The sequence below is a fragment of the Mustelus asterias genome, chromosome 2, assembly GCF_964213995.1.
Source record: "Mustelus asterias chromosome 2, sMusAst1.hap1.1, whole genome shotgun sequence".
In the NCBI taxonomy this organism is placed as follows: Eukaryota; Metazoa; Chordata; class Chondrichthyes; order Carcharhiniformes; family Triakidae; genus Mustelus; species Mustelus asterias.
In genome coordinates, this window is record NC_135802.1 from 145,427,958 (window position 1) to 145,451,146 (window position 23,189).

The window sequence follows — 23,189 nt, forward strand, 5'->3', positions numbered from 1 at the left end:
TAGGCCCTATTCCCATAACCCCACACATTTACCCTGCTAATCTCCCTGACACTACAGCCAATTTAGCATGGCCAATCGACCTAACCTGCACATCTTTGGAGTGTGGGAGGAAACTTGAGCACCCAGAGGAAACCCACACAGACATGGGGAGAACATGCAAACTCCACACTGATAGTGATCCGAGGCTGGAATTGAATCTGGGTCCCTGGCACTGTGAGGCAGCATTGCTAACCACTGTGCCATCATGCCGCCCATAACTCCCACAGACAGGGAGACTCCCCAGACTCGCGGTCTGCCATGTAACAAAGGAGGGTTCCTGAGACTGCATGTCCACAATGAAGTGCTAAAGACAACCCTCTGTCATTTATCAGTGGATTTGACCTACACTATGAAAGACCATCATTTGCCTTTTAACACGTATCAATGGCCTTTCATCATGAGATTGAGACTGTTGATTTTGAAATCCTTTAATCCAAAAGTTGAGAGAAGAGCGAGACCAGGCAGTCAACAGAACACCAACAACATCACAGCTGCAAAGAAAAGGTTGTGTCATCCTGCCTTTTTAAGATGTATGTGGCTTAAAGTATTTTAAAAGCCTCCACTGAACAGCTCTAAGTGTGTCGGTGAGGTTAGCACTACTGCCTCACAGCGCCACGGACCCGGGTTCAATTCTCGGCTTGGGTCACTGTCTGTGCGGAGTCTGCATCTTTGCCCCATGTCTGCGTGGGTTTCCTCTGGGTGTCCCGGTTTCCTCCCACAGTCTGAAAGACGTGCTGGTTAGGTGCATCGGCCATGCTAAATTCTCCCTTAGTGTACGCGAGCAGGCACCAGAGTGTAGCGACTAGGGGATTTTCACAGTAACTTCATTGCAGTATTAATGTAAGCCTACCTGTGTATAGCAGGGGATTCAGAAACCCCTGCTTTCTGAGACTATTAAAACAAAGTAGATTAGTTTAAAATTAGGACCACAATGTGCCTTATATATATCAAAGGTATCACAATGTGCCTCACTCATATGCTATATGAAGGTATTGTTTGTATAAGCACATATATAATCATTGTTGAACAAGTATTATAGATTTAAACTGTATTTTTGTATTTTCTTGTGAGCTTTGGCCAACAAGCAGTTTACCCCTTAGCATAATGGGAAATAAGTGTAACTAGACAGACCACATTCTTTTGGAACAATGAAGCACAGAGCATATAGCCTATTATCAGAGGCAGGCCAGGCAGCTACAAGCTGCAATGAATAGATGCATTCAGCCTCCACTGGTATAAGGGACAGAGAAGAGATAAGGAAGATGACTCCCTTCTCGTTCCCAGGACTGCAGATGTTAGAAGCGACCCTTGAACCTACCGGATTCGCATAGGTGAATTTACTAGGCAACGGGGGAAAGAATCAATGGGTTCGGTTGACTAATGAATCCCTAATTCTGCTAGAAGTTAGAATGCTATTGGCTGAAGTAACTATAGTATATGAATGTAATTGGACCATCATCTTGGATGACAGGTGGGGCTGGAAGATGAAATCTTCAGATATGTATAATCTGTTGTGCTCATGTGATGTAACATCAGAGAGAGGTTAGAATCCTCTGACTATCCCTCCCCCAAAACGTGTTGGTCAAATAAAGAACGTCTTTAACTGCATACTGTCTTTCGCAAGTCTTCGCGTTTGCTGAGATCAACTGAATACAGGACCCCCCCCCCACCCCAGTGGGACATCCCAAGAAATTCCCCTTACATTGTGACATTAATAAAATAAACTTTAAATTGGACATCAGGTTACAACAGTCATTAGGGTCTGCCTACATTTTGGGCTGAACAGTCCTTAGTTTGAGGGAACCCTGTGCGTTATCCAGGTTTGACCCCAGCCATCTGAATTTAAATTCCCAGGTGTGTAAAGCTCCTTTGCTCAAATACACATCAACTGCTAACTATTTGGTTTGGTTTTAATATATGTAGAAGTGCATTACTGTCTTTAATTGTATCTTTCTTGGGTATGTGTGTTGTGTGATTGACATGGTGAAAGATATTTCTGGGTGAGTGTGTGAATGGATAATATTTAAATTCATGTTGGAAACACACATTATCAACATTAAACAACACTGATTAGAAACAGGAAGAAATTGGCAATTTCACTCTGTCTCTCTCACCTGTCCATGACAATATGCAAACATTATTTTTACAGACTTAAGTCAATTCATTCCCATGAGGTTATTTTTATTATCCACCAGTGGGTTATACCATAAATAACCATAAATAAGTACAAACATTTAGCTGCTGTTTGAATGATGGAAATACCAATTAGACACTGTTTCAGTATAAAATATGTCATTGGTGGTGGAAGAGTAGTAATGATAGATGTCATGGTCATTTCAGGCATTCTCAATGAAATCTTGAGAAGTTTCGGCAGCTACAGTTTCTCATATTCGATGAGTCACAAAGGCATTTTTAATACATGGTAGAAAATACCAGGGTTTACAAGCTGGTTTTACAGCAAGATTTCAGTCCTTGTATATTGTCCCACTCACTGGAACCCACATAGAAAACACTAGGCAGATATCTTTTTCCTTCCATAGGCAGAGAGTGTTACGACTGTTGAATACTTCTCAGCTTCATGGCGTAGGATGGCTCCACCTAATCGCACAGAAACCATCATTCACAAGACAATCCGCCTATCTTTCGCAAACCTTTTGGCTTCTTCCGCAGAGATACAATTACCGTTCAAGCTGATTGGGAAAGAAATCAAACAGGTTAACAACGCCTGTTAATATATCAGTCAGCGGGAGCAAACGAGAGTCGGAAATGCACCTGCCGACAAGCAAACAGGCAACTTTGCCCATTCAGGGGCCAATTGAATGCAATTTTACACGGCTCGTCTGCTTTTACAGTTGGTGAGTGGGCCAATTGGCCAGGAAAGTCTTTACATTTAGGCTTCAACCTCGATACCGGGGCAGCACGGTGGCACAGTGCTGTGTGAAGCTCCCTCCTTTGCTCAAAGACACATCAACTGCTAACTATTTGGTTTGGTATTAATATATGTAGAAGTGCACTACATACTGCTGCCTCACAGCGCCAGGGACCCGGGTTCGATTCCCGGCTTGGGTCATTGTCTGTGTGGAGTTTGCACAATCTCCCCGTGTCTGCGTGGGTTTCCTCCCACAGTCCAATGTTTGATTTGATTTATTATTGTCACATGTATTAACATACAGTGAAAAGTATTGTTTCTTGCGCGCTATACAGACAAAAAATATTGTTCATAGAGAAGGAAAGCATAGAACGAGAGTAAAAGATAGAATTAGAAGCTATGCTGGGCACAGCTTGCAAGAATCATAGAATCATAGAATCCTACAGTGCAGAAAGAGGCCATTCGGCCCATCGAGTCTGCACCAACCACAATCCCACTCAGGCCCTATCCACATAGTTACCCACTAACCCCTCTAACCTATGCATCCCGGGACACTAAGGGGCAATTTAGAATGGCCAATCAACCTCGCCCGCACATCTTTGGACTGTGGGAGGAAACCGGAGCACCCGGAGGAAACCCACGCAGACACAGGGAGAATGTGCAAACTCCACCCAGACAGCGACCCGAGCCGGGATTCGAACCCAGGTCCCTGGAGCTGTGAAGCAGCAGTGCTAACCACTGTGCTACCGTGCCGTCCCAACCACTGTGCTACCGTGCCGCCCCGCCTCGCTCCATCTTGGACATATCCAATGTGTGGGTTAGGTGGATTGGCCATGCTAAATTGCCCCTTAGTGTTAGGGGGACTAGCTAGGGTAAATGCGTGGGGTTCTGGGGATAGGGACTGGGTGGAATTGTGGTCGGTGGAGATGTGATGGGCCAAATGGCCTCCTTCTGCACTGTAGGATTCTATTCTACAGGGCGGAATGAATTATCTGGGCTAAAATAAAATTTAAAGAGGCTTCTGGGGACGGAGGTTTGTGTTCGGATTGGCTGTCTAGACACACTATGCATTTTCCATCGAATTTTGTTTTACAGGTCTGCAGCTCCCTGAGGCAACTCCATAGCGACTGTCCCCCCCGCCCCCCGGGAATGCGCCAGCCCACACCTCCCCCTTTTCTCCACACCCGCCCTCTTCTCGCTGGTTAATTGGCCAGCCAGCGTTCCGGGACTGACTGCGACCGGAAGCATGTTTTGCGTCCGCTTCCAGGTCTGCCAAGTGCGCCCACCCGACGGACAAAAGAGTCAGGCCTTAGTGACCACTAAGTACCGGATAACACACAACATCTCTTGTTTACAAGGTTCTGTGAAAGAACATTGATCTACTCAAATTTTATTGAAAAGAAGCAGAAATTTCATAGTCTTGGAGAACCCTGTGGAGCAGTGGTATGATTGACTCTTTGGTTAACAATCTGACAGGCTGCAACGTGAATGATCCCCTATTCAGGAACTAGAGGGTGGTTAGAAATATAGGAACTAGAAGCAGGTGTAGGCCATTCGGCCCTTTGAGCCTGCTCTGCCATTCATTTTGATAATGGCTGATCATCAAATTCAACATCCTGATCCCCCACTTCCCCTCATATCCCTTGATCCCTTTAGTCCCAAGAGCTGTATCTAATTTTTTCTTGAAATCAGACGCTTTGGCCTCAACTACTTTCAATGGTAGTGAATTCCACACATTCACCACTCTCTGGGTGAAGAAATTTCTCCTCACCTCAGTCCTAAAAGGTTTACCCCTTATCCTCAAACTATGACCCCTAGTTCTGGACTCCCCCACCATTGGGAACATTCTTTCTGAATCTACCCTGTCTAACTCTGTTAGAATTTTATAGGTTTCTAAGAGATCCCCTCTCACCCTTCTAAACTCCAGTGAATGTAATCCTAACCGACTTAGTCCTTATGGGGAGAGGGTTTTATGGGCTGCTACAAACCATGCGATGAGGGAGATACCTTCCTCAGCCACTCGATACGAGTGGATTTCGACCCAGATTGCAAAGCCAGAGCTCCAATCTCCACAGAGTGGGACTGTCAGGAGCAGCCTCCTGAACAGTGCACTTTCTGACTCACAGGGACCATTGTTAACACTGAGATAATCAAGTAAGTGATTATCACCCATTTAAGCAGCAGAATCGTTTCAACGCACAGTAAGATTGCCTGAGGTTGTGTAGTTACTGCTCTAACATTGGCAGGCAAACTGTTAAACACCAGCACAACAATGAAACACATGGGAAAACATGACTATCCATAACAATATACGTGAAGTCACAGCAGCAAGTACCCTAGCCACATGGTTAAGGGTAAATTAAAGGGGTTTTAGATAGCGGCCTCAATGTGGAAGGATTCTGTGATCAGTGGGTGAAGAGGCTGGGCGACTGTTGGGGTGAGTGGTTTTTCCTGGGGAACTCCAGCAGTCTGAATTTCCCCAGATGAATTGGTACACCACAGTGTTGTCTTTTCTTTTCCCCAACAAGTCCCCTGTCCAGAAGTCAGCCTGACTGACTGACTGGCTTGGCCCCCTAGTGGGCAGGGAAAGGATCTGGCACAGAGCTAGTGGTTGTAAGGGGGCGGGGCGGGATGGGGTATGGGATGGGGGAGAGAATGGGAATCTTGGGGGCCTCCACTCCTTGATGCTGGGGGTGGGGCTCAGGTGGGGAGGCATGAATGGTGGGAGGTTGTGGCAGTCTGTTGTCAGTGGAGCTCGGCCCATCGAGTCTGCTCCGCTATTCAATCATGGCTGATATGATTCTTATCCCTGTACTCCTGCCTTCTCCCCATAACCCTTGAACCCCTTATTAATCAAGAACCTATCTATCTCTTTTTCTTAAAGACACTCAATGACCTGGCCTCCACAGCCCTCTGTGATAATGAGTTCCACAGATCCCCACCCTCTGGCTGAAGATATTCTTCTCATCTCAGTTTTAAAGGAATGCCCCATCACTCTGAGGTTGTGCCAATCTCTCCCACTAGTGGAAACATCCTTTCCACATCCACTCTATCTAGGCTCTCGGTATTCTGTAAGTTTCAATTAGATTCCCCCTCATCCTTCTGAACTCCATCGAGTATAGGCCCAGATTCCTCAACCACTCCTCATATGACAAACTCTTCATTCCTGGATCATTCTTGTAGCTTGCTGGGCTAAGAGGAAGCATTCACACTCCTCCTGGCCTACAAGCGGTGTTGTAAGGACAATTTCCTTTTCCATAAAGCTGCTCTTGTGTTCCTAGAGTGGCCAGGTTTCTGTCGGCTTGGAAAACCCTGGAGACCATGGTTAAATCTTCAGAGTTCCATCCCCAGTAGGGTTAGCTGGCCATCCCCTGGTCTACCTCTTCCAAATCCAGAAGTGGGTTGGTTTGGGAACAGTTTTGAGATTTGAAAAGAAAGTGTTTGCATCCCACCTGACCCCTAGCTCCCACCCACCCCACCCCCATTGATGGCCAATTGATATCCCAGGACCATTTTATTTTGACTATACAGTTTTACCCCAGAGCAGAAGCCTTTCCAACCTCTCCGATGTGGATTGGCGCACACATAGAGAATCACCATGGAAACGAGGACACAATGGCCGGAATTCTCCGACCTCGCCCGCGGCAGGGATTAGCCGGTCGTGCTGCAGTGAATGGAGATTGGGCTGGGGGCTAAATTCTCCATTCTCGCTGGCAGCGGAAGGGAATTTCGGGCCTATATTTCAATATGAGTAAATTAGGAATTCAATATTTGTGAAAAGAAAAATATAGGATGTTGCGGGAAGAGGAGGAAGAAAGGAGATAACTCTTTCAAAGAGCTTTTTCATTTTGTTGAATGTGTTGTAAGATTTTATAATATTTCTTACCAAATCTCTTCTATTGTTTCATTTTCTTGGAGTATCTTGAAGAAATGATTTGCTCCCACCTCAGTGATTTTGTTATTGATCACCCTGTGAATTAAAGAAGCTATTTCAATATTAATTCTGCATGACACTGTTTTCAGTATTAAATCAACATATTATGCATTTCAATCCCATTTTGCTATATGGCAGCACAGTGGCACAGTGGTTAGCACTGCTGCCTCACAGAGCCAGGTACCCAGGTTCAATTCCAGCCTCGGGTCAATGTCTGTGTGGAGTTTGCACATTCTCCCCGTGTCTGCTTGGGTTTCCTCCGGGTGCTCTGGTTTCCTCCCACACTCCAAAGATGTGTGGGTTAGGTGAATTGGCCATGCTAAATTGCCCCTTAGTGTCAGGGGGATTAGCAGGGTAAATACGTGGGGTTACGGGAATAGGGCCTGGGTGGGACTGTGGTCGGTGCAGGCTCGATGGGCTGAATGGCCTCCTTCTGCACTGTAGGTGTTCTATGATTCTAACAGAGACAAAGGAAATATATTGTTACAGAAAATGCACATAAACATTTACCATAAATGAAGCAGGCTTTTGTTGACCCTGAGCGCTTCAGCGAATAACTCTGCTGCCTCATCATTCAACTGATTTTCTGTCAACCTAGTTTCAAGAAGGAAATGTTAGAGATCAAAAAATCTCCTGAACTTGATTGTTGCTCAAACGCAATAAACACAAGTCGGAAGCAAAAGAGTAGTAACTTTTAACAAAAGCACAGAACAAAAGCTGGAAACACAACTGGTCAGAACTGATGGTAGGAACGGTTTACGATTTGGGTGCGTCCCTTCATTAATATGTTACTCGTTTTCTTTGTAACAGTAAACACAGACTCTTTCCTTCATATGGTACAACCATTCCATGTCTTGATCATTCTCCGTGTGAGTAACGATGGCACTAGTCCTAAGTTGGCTGCTTTCAACCCTTGTTCTCCTGGCATTGTGTCCTGGCTATGCCCCAGCACTCATGCCACTGAATCAGTTGTGGGTTTAAGCCTCACTCCAGAGTCTGAGCACATCTTCTAGATTGATCCTTCAGTGCTGCGCTGAGGATTTGCTGCACTGTTGGACATACTGGGCGGGATTTTACGGCTCGCTCATCCCGCAACCGGAAGATCCTGCCAAAAGTCAATGGACTTTTCCATGGTCCGCCCCTCGCACGCTCCATGGCGGGCAGGATGGTAAAATTCCGGCCACTGGCAGTCTTTATCCCGGTGGCAGAAGTGGCTCATAATTGGCCGCTTGGGGGATCTTCCATAGAACCATAGAACCATAGAAAATTACAGCTCAGAAACAGGCCTTTTGGCCCTTCTTGTCTGTGCCGAACCATTTTATGCCTAGTCCCACTGACCTGCACTTGGACCATATCCCTCCACACCCCTCTCATCCATGAACCCGTCCAAGTTTTTCTTAAATGTTAAAAGTGACCCCGCATTTACCACTTTATCCGGCAGCTCATTCCACACTCCCACCACTCTCTGCGTGAAGAAGCCCCCCCTAATATTCACTTTAAACTTTTCTCCTTTCACCCTTAACCCATGCCCTCTGGTTTTTTCTCCCCTAGCTTCCTTCCAGTCCCACCGCTGTCCTGTGTGGCTCGCCCATCCCACTACCAGGTGACCCATTGCCAGCAGGGGAGGGGGGGGGGCACTTAGGGCGGGACTGGAAGATCCCACTGGAGTGAAGGCCTACTGCCTTCCAGCTGAAATGTTAAACCTAATCACATCTGTCCTCTCAGGCGTCTGTAAGAGGACCCATGACACTATTTTAAAGAAGGGCTGGGGAGCCTTCCCCACTGTCCTGATGAATATTTATCTCTCAATCAACATCATCAAAACAGATTATCTGGTCACCAACTCATCAATGTTTGTGGGAGTGTTTCCATCTGGTTCACTAATGTCCTGTCGGAAAGGAAATCTGCCGTCCTTACCTGGTCTGGCCTACATGTGACTCCAGAGCCACAGCAATGTGGTTGACTCTCAACTGCCCTCTGAACACGGGCAACTAGGGATGGGCAATAAATGCTGGCCAGCCAGCAACACCCATTTCCCACGAATGCGTAAAAAAAAGAACTTGCAGTGCATAAATTGGCTTTCTACATGACAACAGCGACTACACTTCAAATTAAACACTTTCTATTTTTCTTTGTTGTGCATTTTAGGGATGGGCAATGAATGCTGGCCCAGCCAGCGAAGTCCACACCTCATGGATGAATTTTAAAAAACATTAAGTGTGTGAAATCTTTCAATTTTTTGCATGATCTTTCAGGCATGTTAACTTAAAGGAGCTGACCTCCACGGGGAACTTGCATGTTGCTGCACTGCTAAGCAGCTTAGAGGGAACATTGCCTCAAATAATGCCGAATATGCTCCAAAACATTTTGGGCCTTCCGGAGATGGCGAAATGTCCTACGTAATTCCAGATACCTTCCTTATCTTGAGGAGCTAAGAAATCTAATCGGAACATTTGGGGATAACAAAGCTTTGACAAAATCTGCTGCTCCCCAGATAAAGCAGGATATTCTGAAGCTGAGATTTGTTCTTACCAAAATATCTCCAGGGATCTGTTATGTTTCAGTGCAGCTGCCAAACTCTTCCCACCTTCTGCGGAAATGCCATTGGCTGCCAGGCTGGATAAAGGACACAGGTACTGTTAATACACATTCGAGAACGATAATGACAGCTTATTAGACAGTAAAGGTATGGACCAATACTCCAGACTTACAAGATGCAGTTTACTAAGCTGTGACTTCAACTGCCTAGGCCCTAGGAATTTCTCCTCTATATCGCTACGTCCCTCTGGCTCAAAGGTTCAAATCCCTCTGTGGTCTCATTTGTCTTTGTACAAAAGAAAGAGATTTGCACTTATATAAGCATCATTCAGGACTGCCAGAAGTCCCAAAGCTCTTTCTGGCCAATAACGTAGTTTTGAAGAAAATCCCTCTCAGTGTCTCTCCACCTCCCTACCTTGCTTTCCTTCTTCAAGTCGCTCCTTAAAACCTTTCTGACCTAGCTTTTAGATCATAGAAACATAGAAGATAGGAAGCAGGAGGAGGCCATTTGGCCCTTTGAGCCTGCTCTGCCATTCATTACGATCATGGCTGATCGTCCAACTCAATAGCCTAATCCTGCTTTCTCCCCATAATCTTTGATCCCATTCACCCCAAGTGCTATATCCAGCCACCTCTTGAATACATCATCTGACTTAACATTGCCTTAAATGACTCAGGAGCACCTTAAGACATTTTATTATGTTAAAGGCAGTATATAAATATAAGTTGCTGTTGTTGAAGGATGATGAAAGAAAAAAAGTCAATAGGAATAGTCCTTCGTGCCTTTTCCTATCTCCCTGTGCCTGTCTTTGTCCCATATCCCTGCATACATTAGTGAACAAAAATCTATCAATCTTAGATGTAAAGCTGACAATGAACCCAGCATCATTTGTGGAAGATGTTACACAACTTCTGACATCATTTGCTTGCCGCTGTGTTTCCGAATTTCACTGCTGAAAAGCCAGGCTCTAATGTTTGGACTCTCCAGTCAATGACAATAGTTATTCTTTCTAATAGCTTGGAAACATTGATCAAATAAGCTCTCTGCCTCATAAATTCTGGAGAATATAACCCTCCTTTGTGTGATCTTTCTTGGTAATTTAACCCTGTAAGTCCAGATAACATAAAAGCAAAATACTGCAGACACTGGAATCTTGAAACAAAAACAGAAAATGCTGGAAAATCTTAGCGGGTCTGACAGCATCAATGAAGAAAGAGAATAGAGCTGACATTTCGAGTCAGGATGACTCTTCGTCAGAGCTCTGACAAAGGGTCATCCAGACTCAAAACGTTGGCTCTATTCTCTCTCCACAGAAGTCCAAATAATATTCTGGTCGATCCATACCCCCACCCTATCCCTGGAAACCTGCGCATTTAGCATAGCTAATCCACATAACCTGCACATCTTTCAACTAGGAAGAAACCGGAGCACCTGGAGGAAACTCAAGCAGACACAGGGAGAACGTGCAAACTCCACAAAGACAAACACCCAAGGCCAGAATGGAACCAGAGTCCTTGGCGCTGTGAGGCAACAGGTTAACCGCGGTGCCACTCTATTATACAATTGTTGGCGAGTCCTGTCTCTGATTCAATATGAGTTTCCTTGGGGTGTGCATCAAATGACCCTCTCCCTCTACAGCTAACACTGATGCAAAGTAATTAAACTTGTTTGCCATTTTCTTATTTTCATTTACAATCTCATTGCCATCAGTTTCCAAGGAGTCCATGGTGCTTCTGACAACTTGTTCTTTCCTGACGTAACTGTAGGAATGTTTATTTTTGTGCTGATTCTGATATTTCTTAACAGTCTCTTTCTACGCTGAAATAAAAACAGAAAATGCTGGGAATACTCAGCAGGTTTAGCAGCATGTCTGGAGAGAGAAACAGAGTTAACGTTTCGAGTCAAATATGATTCTGAAGTTCTGGAGAGGAATTATATTCGGCATGAAACGTTAACTCTGTTTCTCTCTCCACACCTGCTGTCGGACCTGCTGAGTATTTCCAGCATTTTCTGTTTTCATTTCCCATTTCCAGCATCCGCAATACTTATTTTTCTTTTCATACTCCCTTTTATTAATCTCTTCCAGTCTGTTCCATTACCTTTTTTATTCTTTGCATCTTTCCCATTTGCTCTTATCTTTAAAGTTTAAAGTTAAAGTTTATTTATTAGTGTTACGAGTAGGCTTGCATTAACACTGCAATGAAGTTACTGTGAAAATCCCGAGTGGCCACACACTGGCACCTGTTCAGGTACACGGAGGGAGAATTTAGAATGGCCAATGCATCCAACCAGCACATCTTTCGGACTGTGGGAGGAAACCAGAGCACCCGGAGGAAACCTACGCAGACACGGGGAGAATGCGCAAACCACACAGACAGTGACGCAAACCGGGAATCAAATCCAGGTCCCTGGCGCTGTGAGGCAGCAGTGCTAACCACTGTGCCACCATGCTTGTTTTTGCATTTTGTCATGCTTGTTCTTTTATCTTTATGTTGTTCCTTACCTCTTTACTCATTCATGGCTGTGTTTTCTTTTGGCAAATTGAACTTTTGCACACTCTCAAGCCAAGACCGCTGGATAGACTGGGCAGCTCAGTGACATTATATCCACCGTTGGAGCGAGCTTACAGTTCTTAGGGGATGACCTATTTTGGCCAAGCTGACATTTAACAGGTTTATATTACCAAAATACTGTGAAGAATGTGATTTACCTGAGCTCTCTTAAAGAAGGATGGTTTCTTAAAGCTTCAGCAAAGGCGACAGCTCCTGCATCCCCGATCCGATTTCCCCACATCCTGCAATTCAATTCAAAAGTTCTCACTGACAATTGCTATTCAAACCAAGCAAATATCTATCTATATATCGATAGAATGTCTGAGAACAAAGTGATCTTTTTACCATTAATGGATTTGTTACATTTGGTGCCGCACCAAAGACTGCTACATAAGATAAAGGTGCACAGTGTTACAGGTAATGTATTAGCATGGACAGAGGATTAGTTAACTAACAGAAAGCAAGGAGTGGGGGTAAATGGGTGTTTTTCTGATTGGCGATCAGTGACTAGTGGTGTGCCTCAGGGATCAGTGTTGGAACCGCAATTGTTTACAATTTACATAGATAATTTGGAGTTGGGGACCAAGTGTAGGGTGTCAAAATTCGCAGATGACACTAAGATGAGTGGCAGAGCAAAGTGTGCAGAGGATGCTGAAAGTCTGCAAAGGGATATAGATAGTCTAAGTGACTGGGCGAGGGTCTGGCAGATGGAGTACACTATTGGTAAATGTGAGGTCATCCATTTTGGTAGAAATTACAGCAAAATGAACTATTATTTAAATGGTAAAGAATTGCAGCATGCTGCTGTGCAGAAGGACCTGGGTGTCCTTGTGCAGGAATCTCAAGGAGTGGGTTTGCAGGTGCAGCAGGTAATTAAGACGCCAAATGGAATTTTGTCCTTTATTGCTAGAGGAATGGAGTTTAAAAACAGCGAGGTTATGTTGCAGCTGTATAACGTGCTGGTGAGGCCACACCTGGAGTACTGTGTACAGTTTTGGTCTCCTTACTTGAGAAAGGATATACTGGCACTGGAGGGGGTGCAGAGGAAGTTCACTAGGTTGATTCCGGAGTGGAGAGGGTTGGCTTAGGAGGAGAGACTGAGTAGACTGGGGCTATACTCATTGGAATTCAGAAAAATGAGGGGAGGTGTTATAGAAACATATAAGATTATGAAGGGAATAGATAAGATAGAAGCAGGGAAGTTGTTTCCACTGGCGGGTGAAACTAGTCATGATGTGGAGATGCCGGCGTTGGACTGGGGTAAACACAGTAAGAAGTTTAACAACACCAGGTTAAAGTCCAACAGGTTTATTTGGTAGCAAAAGCCACACAAGCTTTCGGAGCTGCAAGCCCCTTCTTCAGGTGAGAGGGAATTCTGTTCACAAACAGAGCATATAAAGACACAAACTCAATTTACATGAATAATGGTTGGAATGCGAATACTTACAACTAATCAAGTCTTTAAGAAACAAAGCAACTCATGTTGTTTTGTTTCTTAAAGACTTGATTAACTGTAAGTATTCGCATTCCAACCATTATTCATGTAAATTGAGTTTGTGTCTTTATATGCTCTGTTTGTGAACAGAATTCCCTCTCACCTGAAGAAGGGGCTTGCAGCTCCGAAAGCTTGTGTGGCTTTTGCTACCAAATAAACCTGTTGGACTTTAACCTGGTGTTGTTAAACTTCTTACTGGGTGAAACTAGAACTAAGCGGCATAGCCTAAAAATAAGGGGAAGCAGATTTAGGACTAAGTTGAGGAGGAACTTCTTCACACAAAGGGTTGTGAATCTGTGGAATTCCCTGCCCAGTGAAGCAGTTGAGGCTACCTCATTGAATGTTTTTAAGGCAAGGATCGATAAATTTTTGAACAGTAAAGAAATTAAGGGTTATGGTGAGCGGGCAGGTAAGTGGAGCTGAATCCACAAAAAGGTCAGCCGTGATCTTATTGATTGGTGGAGCAGGCTCGAAGGGCCAGATGGCCTACTCCTGCTCCTAGTTCTTATGTCCTTATGTTCAGTAACAGAATCACAATGTTACAAACAACTTTCAAACATCCAAGTCAAATACTTTTCTATAATGGGTACTCTCCATAGAGAAATATATTTGATTTGATTTATCATGGTCATATGTATCGAGGCACGGTGGCACAGTGGTTAGCACTGCTGCCTCACAGCGCCAGGGGCCTAGGTTCAATTTTGGCCTCGGGTCTCTGTCTGTGTGGAGTCTGCATGTTCTCCCTCTGTCTGCGTGAGGGGTTTCCTCCAGGTGCTCCAGTTTCCTCCCACAGTCCAAAGACGTGTGGGTTAGGTTGATTGGCCATGATAAATTGCTCCTTAGTGTCAGGACTGTAAATATGTGGGTTGCAGGGATGGGACTAGGTGGGATTGTTGTCGGTGCAAGCTTGATGGGCCAAATGGCCTCCTTCTGCACTGTAGATTCTGTGATACAGTGAAAAGTATTGTTTTGTGTGCTATCCATACAAATCATACCATACATAGAACATAGAACATTACAGCGCAGTACAGGCCCTTTGGCCCTCAATGTTGCGCCGACCAGTGGAACCAATCTAAAGCCCCTCTAATCTACACTATTCCAATATCATCCATATGTTTATCCAATAACCATTTGAATGCTCTTAATGTTGACGAGTCCACTACTGCTGCAGGCAGGGCATTCCACGGCCTTACTACTCTCTGAGTAAAGAACCTACCTCTAACATCTGTCCTATATCTCTCACCCCTCAATTTAAAGCTATGTCCCCTCATGCTAGCCATCACCATCCGAGGAAAAAGGCTCTCACCCTATCTAATCCTCTGATCATCTTGTATGCCTCTATTAAGTCACCTCTTAACCTTCTTCTCTCTAACGAAAACAACCTCAAGCCCCTCAGCCTTTCCTCATACGATTTTCCCACCATACCAGGCAACATTCTGGTAAATCTCCTCTGCACCCTTTCCAACACTTCCACATCTTTCCTATAATACGGCGACCAGAACTGTACGCAATACTCCAAATGCGGCCGCACCAGAGTTTTGTACAGTTGCAGCATGACCTCCTGGCTCCGAAACTCAATCCCTCTACCAATAAAAGCGAACACACCGTACGCCTTCTTAACAACCCTATCAACCTGGGTGCCAACTTTTAGGGATCTATGCACACGGACACCCAGATCCCTCTGTTCATCCACACTACCAAGTATCTTACCATTAGCCCAGTACTCTGTATTCCTGTTACTCCTTCCAAAGTGAATCACCTCACACTTTTCCGCATTAAACTCCATTTGCCACCTCTCAGCCCAGCTCTGCAGCTTATCTATGTCCCTCTGTAACCTGCCACTTCCCTCCACACTGTCTACAACTCCACCGACTTTAGTATCATCCGCAAATTTACTAATCCATCCTTCCAAGCCCTCAACCAGGTCATTTATAAAAATGACAAACAGCAGTGGCCCCAAAACAGATCCTTGCAGTAGACCACTAGTAACTGAACTCCAGGATGAATATTTCCCATCAACCACGACCCTCTGTTTTCTTACAGCTAGCCAATTCCTGATCCAAACCACTAAATCACCCTCAATCCCATGTGTCCATATTTTCTGCAAAAGCTTACCTTATCAAACGCTTTGCTGAAATCCATATACACCACATCAACCGCTTTACCCTCATCCACCTCTTTGGTCACCTTCTCAAAGAACTCAATAAGGTTTGTGAGGCACGACCTACCCTTCACAAAACTATGCTGACTATCCCTAATCAAATTATTCCTTTCTAGGTGATTATAAATCCTATCTCTTATAATCCTTTCCAATGCTTTGCCCACAACAGAAGTAAGGCTCACCGGTCTGTAATTACCAGGGTTGTCCCTACTCCCCTTCTTGAACAAGGGGACAACATTTGCTATCCTCCAGTCTTCTGGCACTATTCCTGTAGACAATGACGACACAAAGATCAAAGCCAAAGGCTCTGCAATCTCCTCTCTATCCTCCCAGAGAATCCTAGGATAAATCCCATCCAGCCCAGGCGACCTATCTATTTTTACCCTTTCCAGAATTGCTAACACCTCCTCCTTATGAACATCAATCCCATCCAGTCCAACAGCCTGCATCTCAGTACTCCCCTCTCGACAACACTGTCCCTCTCCAGTGTGAATACCGACGAAAAATATTCATTTAGTGCCTCTCCTATCTCTTCAGACTCCACGCACAACTTCCCACTACTGTCCTTGACTGGCCCTAATCTTACCCTAGTCATTCTTTTACTCCTGACATACCGATAGAAAGCTTTAGGGTTTTCCTTGATCCTACCTGCCAAAGACTTCTCATGTCCCCTCCTGGCTCTTCTTAACTCTTTCTTTAGGTCCTTCCTGGCTAACTTGTAACTCTCAAGTGCCCTAACTGAGCCCTCACGTCTCATCTTAACATAAGTCTCCTTCTTCCTCTTCACAAGAGATTCAACCTCCTTAGTAAACCACGGTTCCCTCACACGTCTGCTTCCTCCCTGCCTGACAGGTACATATTTATCAAGGACGCATAGTAGCTGTTCCTTAAACAAGTTCCACATGGTGCACAAAGAGTCACCACTCCATAATTAAACAAAGAACAATCAATCCAGCCACCCCTCACTAACTGCTAGGAATCAGAATCTCTGTAAACATTGGAAATTGGCAATTATGAAACTGCAAAGCAAGATTTCTGTTTTTTTGAATTGACACGTATTCTTTCCCCTCTCTATCATCTCCTTTCACTATGCACCATCCTCTAATGAAAGGGAAGGGTTAGTTAGCTGCTCCCAAACCAATGGCAATGCTACTCGATGACTTGTCTCCATGAAGATCCATAGGGATAGCTCTGGGTGACACTGTTGGATTCTCTCTCCCTTCCTCAGAAGAAGCCTCTGACCTTTGCTTGATGCCTTCCCACACTGGCACTGCTGAAATAGAAACAGAAAGTGCCGGAAAAACTCAGCCGGTCTTGCACTGGCACTGCTGGAACTGGAAGCATGTCGTCAGCGTAGGCCACTTTGAGAGGTAGCATGTGTCTGCTTTTCAGGGAAGCAATGTTAAATAGATCAGGGATCCTGCTCAGAGTGGTACTTCACCTACATTAAGCTGTAAAGGCATTAAAACTTTAGTGCAACTGGACTGTACTTCACTGCAAATGACTGGTTAGGTCTCAGCTTCAGTATTGTTGAATTCCGAGCAGCATACTTAAGAAGAATGTCAAAGCCTTGGAGAGATAAATGAAGTTTAGTAGAATGGTGCTAGGGATAAGGGATTATGTGGAGAGACTAAAGACATTGGGATTATTCTCCTCAGAGCTGACAAGTTTGAGGGGCCTAATCTGGAGTATCCTGATTGAGTGAATAAAGAGAAATTGTTTGCACTAACAGGGGGCTCCACAACCAGGAGACACAGATTTAAGGCAGTTGCCTAAATAACCAGGGGAGACGATGGGAAGTTTTTTTTACATATCAAGTTTCTTTGTGCTGGAATGCACAGAATCCCTACAGTGCAGAAGGAGACCTTTTGGACCATCGAGCCTGCACCAATAACAATCCCATCCAGCCCCCATCCCTTTAACTCCATGTATTTACCCTGTTAATCCCCCTGATACTAAGGGGCAATTTAGCATGGCCAATCAACCTAACCCTTTGGAGTGTGGGAGGAAACCGGAGCACCCCGAGGAAACCCACGCAAACATGTGGAGAACGTGCAAACTCCACACAGACAGTCACCCAAGGCTGGAATCAAACCCAGGTCCCTGGCACTGTGAGGCAGCAGTGCTAACCACTGTGTCATCGTATCGCGCTGGAAGGGTGTTAGAAACAGAAAGGAAATTGGATGTGTAGTCAAAAAGGAAAAATTTGGATGGCTTTGGGCAAAGAGTGGGAAAGTGAGATTAAATGGAAAGCTCAGACATGATGGACCGAAAGGCATTCTTCTGTGATCTGAAGATTCTAGGATACTTTTGAAAAAATTGTTTTTTATTTCCAGGAGTTGTGTTTGATCTCTGGCTATCACACTTGGGTAGAAGAGCTCTGACTGCTTTATTGATGCAGTTACAGCGTAGCAAGAAAAATTTTCAGGAATGGAAAAGATTCCCTGTTACTATAGTTTAAAGTTCTGGAGGTAGCCACAAGCAATTTCACTCAGAGAGGCCTCAGGGTCATTGTGGTGGGGAACAGAAAAATCATAGAATCCCTACAGTGCAGAAGGAGGCCATTTGGCCCATCGAGTCTGCACCGACCCTCCGAAGAGCATGCCACCCATGCCCAGCCCACCCCCCTGCCCCATCACTGCAACCCAGAACATCCATCATAGCTAATCCACCTAACCTACACGTTAGGAGCAATTTAACATGGCCAATCAACCAAACCTGCGCATCTTTGGACTGTGGGAGGAAACCAGAGAACCTGAAGAAAACACACAGACACGGGGAGAATGTGCAAACTCCACACAGTCACCCACGGCCGGAATTGAACCCAAGACCCTGGAGCTGTGAGGCAGCAGTGACAACCACTTCTTTGTGAAGTTGAGGGTTAAGTTACCTTTGACTCAGTTGGTAGAATGTCACTGAGTCAGGAGATCTTGGGCTCAGGTTTCTGCCTAAATACCTGTATGCATAATCTAACACTGGGAGCGGCCAGAGTAATGACACCGGGAGCGAGAGCGGAACTGACGGCGGCTCCGAGGAACAGCAGCACCGGTGGAGAGTTGGTGGGACTTTCTCAACTGTGAGGGTTCCGAGATGGCGAATGAGAACAACTTTGCTTTATTTATGGTGTCTGTTGTGGTTATTTTGTTACCTGTCTGCTTTTAAACAAATCCAGCTCATTGCTATTTTGTATTATATTGTTTTTAATGTGTAAATGAATCGTATTACTGCGTGATTTCTGTTGTTGTAATGTTAGCCTCTTGGCCAGGTCATTATTGTACATGAGAATTGGTTTGCAATTGACTTGCCTGGCTAAATAAAGGTTAGAGAAAGAAAGAAATAACCTAGTCAGACACTCTAATGCAGTACTGAGGGAGTGCGGCACTGTTGGAGATGCCATCTTTTGGATAAGACATTAAACAATGGAGGGGTAAAAGATCCTTGAGCATTATTTAGCTGAGCAGTATCCTGGCCAATATTTTTGGTTTGAGTTATTATTGTAACATATTTTGGTATATAGTGAAAAGTATTGTTTTTTGTGCACTATACAGACAAAGCATACCGTTCAGAGAGTACATAGGGGAGAAGGAAAGGAGAGGGTGCAGAATGTAGTGTTACAGTCATAGCTAGGATGTAAGGAAAGATTAACTTAGTGCAAGGTAAGTCCATTCAAAAGTCTGATGGCAGCAGGGAAGAAGCTGTTCCTGAGTTGTTTGGTACGTGACCTCAGACTTTTATATCTATTTCCCGATGGAAGACGGTGGAAGAGAGCGTGTCTGGGGTACGTGGGATCCTTGATCATACTGGCTGCTTTTCTGAGGCAGCGGGAAGTGTAGACAGAGTCAATGGATGACAGGCTGGTTTGCGTGATGGACTGGGCTACGTTCACCCAAATAAAACCACTAAACTGATTTATTTCTTTGCTGCTTGTGGGGCCTAACTGTGCACGTTGATCGTGGACTACTTTACAAAAATGATTGCAGTTTTAAAGTACTTCTTTGGCTGTAAACACTTTAGCAGAGTTTTCACCGTATTTGGCAGAGCGGGCAGGAAAAGTGGTGTTGAAGCCACGGGCACCATCGGCAGCTTTCTCCGCCATATTGTTGGGTACATAAAAAAAATGGCAAGGGGCAGATCCCAAGATGTAACACTGGCGGGACGGGCTCTGATTGAGCCTGCTCCACCGACAACTTGGTTTCATAAAGATTGGGATGTGATTTTTAAAGGCTGCCCTAATGCACAGAGGTTCATATGGAAACCGCCCCCACCACATGGGCATTGCTTAAGAGCCTTAATAGGGAAAAAGGGCAGGTTTCCCACCTCAGACCCTGCCCGTGTCTCTGTGAAATTGAGTCTGGGTCGGGGTGAGCGGGATCCCAGAAAGAATCCCATCCATGCAATTTGACAGTCCTGCTCTGCGTCCCCCCCCCCAACCTCCCCCCCCCCCACCCCTCCACCACCTCACAACCTGCATGAGGGGGGAGTGTAAAATTCTGCCCTGGGTTTAGAACAGAAAACAGCTCACTGTTCTGCATTTTGCCTCAGGAATACCCAAGACGGACATTGAATGAAGTTCGAGATTCAGAAAAAACTTTTAATTTCCCCCTTTTCCCCCCTACAGTGGATAAGTCGGGGGGAAAAAATGATCCGTTCCCTATCCTTGAGATGCTTTCCATGTCACATACAAAATAAAAATAATCAGGAACTTGAATTTAACTGAATAGTTTTCAGGAGTGGTAGAGTAATGAGGAAATACCCATGGTGTTTTTGAATCATGTGAGTACTATTTTTGCACAGATAAGGTACAGTCCTGGCTTGCAACATGGTTTACTACGATTTATTTATAATACACACCAGAAAAATAAGGGGAGAAAATGCTTTCATATTTCTCTTTCAAAATAGGTAGTCACATCGATTATTTGTGCTCGATTTCTGTAACTCAGAGTGTTGAGGTTATTTTTTGCGTACAGTTTGATACAAAGGAAATTTCAGAGCTGTTTGTTAAGGAGTCTGTCTGCTGGGGAAAGCACAAAACGTGTGGTGAAAATGCAACTTTGAACAGATGTCCTTTCAAAACCACATGTTAAATCTTGGAGGAACTTGGCATGAGAAGGACTGACTGGTGAAACTGCTGCTGCTGATGAGGTGCTGCATGGTGAGGGTTGCACGGTGGCACAGTGGTTAGCACCGCTGCCTCACAGTGCCAGGGACCCAGGTTCGATTCTAGCCTCGGGTCACTGTCTGTGTGGAGTTTGCACGCTCGCCCCGTGTCTGTGTGGGTTTCCTCCGGGTGCTCCGGTTTCCTTTCACAGTCTGAAGATGTGCAGGTTGGGGGGATTGGCCACGCTAAATTGTGTCCCAAGATGTGTAGGTTAGGGGATTAGTGGGTCAAATACGTTGGGTTATGGGGATAGGGCATGAGTAAGATGCTCTGTTGGAGAGTCAGTGCAGACTTGATGGGCCAAATGGCCTCCTTCTGTACTGTAGGGATTCTATGACAAAGCTGGAGGTTTCAAATAGAGACCTTCAAAGGTGAACAGAGAGTAGGCTGTGATTATATAAATTTCTCAAAAGAATCATAGAATCCTACAGTGCAGAAGGAGGCCATTTGGCCCATCGAGTCTGCACCGTCCACAATCCCACCCAGGCCCGATCCCCATAACCCCATGCATTTACCCTAGCTAGTCCCCCTGACACTAATGGGCAATTTAACAGGGCCAATCCACCTAATCCGCACATCTTTAGAGTGTGGGAGGAAACCGGAGCGCCTGGCGGAAACCCATGCAGACATAGGGAGAATGTGCAAATTCCCCACAGTCACCCAAGCCCGGAATTGAACCAGGGTCCCTGGCACTGTGAGGCCAAAGAATGGGAGGCGGAAGATAAGACATGGAAAACTGATTTTCAACCAATGTCCTCCAGGATTGCAGAAATGGCTGAGATGTAAGGATTCATCAGAGTAGATAAGTTAAGAGGTTTTTCATTTCGCAAAGAATGATCCACAAATGGTTTGGACTTCCAGGTAGAAAAGTGGAGAGAAAAACCCAAAGTCACTTGAGAAACATTTCACCAGAGTAAGACGGATCTAGGATCAGACTAAAACAAACTGAGTTCATTTTCTTTAGCCAAAGATTATCTTGTTATTTTCTGAACACCAAGAGCGTGAAGAGCAGATTGGATACTCACCCTACATCTCTAATGACCTTGTTTTTCTGAATCGCTTGTGCTAATAATGTCCCTCCTTCGCTTGTAAGTTTGTTGAGTCCAATTCTGCAATATCAGATTGATTTTAAAAACTTCTATAGTACATATTTATAAAATATATTGTTTCAGCCTCAAATATCAAACTTAGAGTTTCCCCTCTTTTCCTTCATTGGCTCTTTGTTTTTTTTGTTTATATCCAATTCAATCCAATCTAAGTCCAATTCAAAGTCTCAGCAAGTGAGACATTCCAGATCCACGCTGACAAGACAGGCCTCTCACTTCCTGTCTTGGGCTTGATCTACATGATCCAAGCTGATTGGAGCAGGCATTGCACCTTCTCCAATCTCTTGCATCTTAGCTAAAAGGCCGAGATGTCGCTTTAAAAAATTGCTTCAAATGAAGCCTTAGTGTAACTTCAACCAAGTGCAGGATGTGAATACTATACTTGATCTTAGCCAAAAAAATGTCCCAATGGCAGAGAGTTCGAAAGGGATTGGTCTCAAGGATCGAGCAGTTAATTCTAGATCAACTGGTCACTTCAAGAATGTGGTTGGTAGATTTTTGTTAACCAAAGGTATTCGGGGCAAATGCAGGTACATGAGGCCTGATATTTAGCCTTCGCTGGGGTTGATATCTGTGGTGGGTGGATCTAAAAATACAACTGCTGCCCACGTGCCGGATTCCCGGCTCCCTCCAGTCCCCATGGATGGACAGCCGGGCTACCCACCTGAAAGCAGCAGGTAGCTGATCCAACTTGCTAAGGGCCTCTTAACAACAATTAAAGAAGCCAACTGGGATCTCCGCTCTATGTTAAAGCTGACACTGGGGTGAAAAAAGTGTCCCGCCTTGCAACCTTCGCACTAACTCATTTCTTTCCCTTAAAGAAATAATTTTCCTGGGATACAATTACAGTAGGGGGCATTCAATCTCCCGTTGTAGCTTCAGTAGAAACTGGAGAAGAGTCATAGCTTCTTTCTTATGCCATTTATCCAGGGTTTCCATCAAAACCCTGTCAAAGCTATGGTAACATATTGGGAGAAATGTGCAGAAATTGTACTGCATTATTATTACCCTGGCCAGTTGTCACCATTCCGCCCCCCCCGCCAGTTGTCACCGTTCTGCCCCCCCCCCCCCCTCCCGCCCCTCCTTCACTAATTTAAAGATCTGTTGGGTAAAAAAAGGCAAGTTCCGTCCAGTTTGACTTCTATTATTGTGATAATTGTACAATGCAATCATAATGGAGTTGTTGACAAATTACTATCAATCACTCTCAAATAGTCTACAACAGACCTAGATTCCACTAGTTTCTTGATGGATTTGGTCTACTGTGTCTGGAACAAGCTGCCTGAGGTAGTAGTAGAGGCGGATACAATTTTGTCTTTTAAAAAGCATTTAGACA

At 44.8% G+C, this 23,189-nt stretch overlaps 1 protein-coding gene across 6 annotated transcripts in view; it reads right to left on the reverse strand.

Moving 5' to 3' along the window:
- Window positions 1–459: 459 nt before the first annotated feature.
- The window catches only part of nod1 (nucleotide-binding oligomerization domain containing 1), an 86,735-nt gene continuing 64,005 nt past the window's right edge, over window positions 460–23,189 (reverse strand). For 5 of the 6 annotated variants that reach the window (XM_078197696.1, XM_078242453.1, XM_078197685.1 and 2 more), the window contains 6 exons: window positions 21,773–21,856; window positions 12,092–12,175; window positions 9,375–9,458; window positions 7,353–7,436; window positions 6,795–6,878; window positions 460–2,729 (listed from right to left, as the gene is read on the reverse strand). In XM_078197696.1, the coding sequence (XP_078053822.1) occupies window positions 2,660–2,729; window positions 6,795–6,878; window positions 7,353–7,436; window positions 9,375–9,458; window positions 12,092–12,175; window positions 21,773–21,856 (490 nt within the window). In that variant the 3' untranslated portion in view covers window positions 460–2,659. The remainder of the gene's footprint in view (window positions 2,730–6,794; window positions 6,879–7,352; window positions 7,437–9,374; window positions 9,459–12,091; window positions 12,176–21,772; window positions 21,857–23,189) is intronic. The other variant, XM_078197706.1, reaches the window with a different exon arrangement.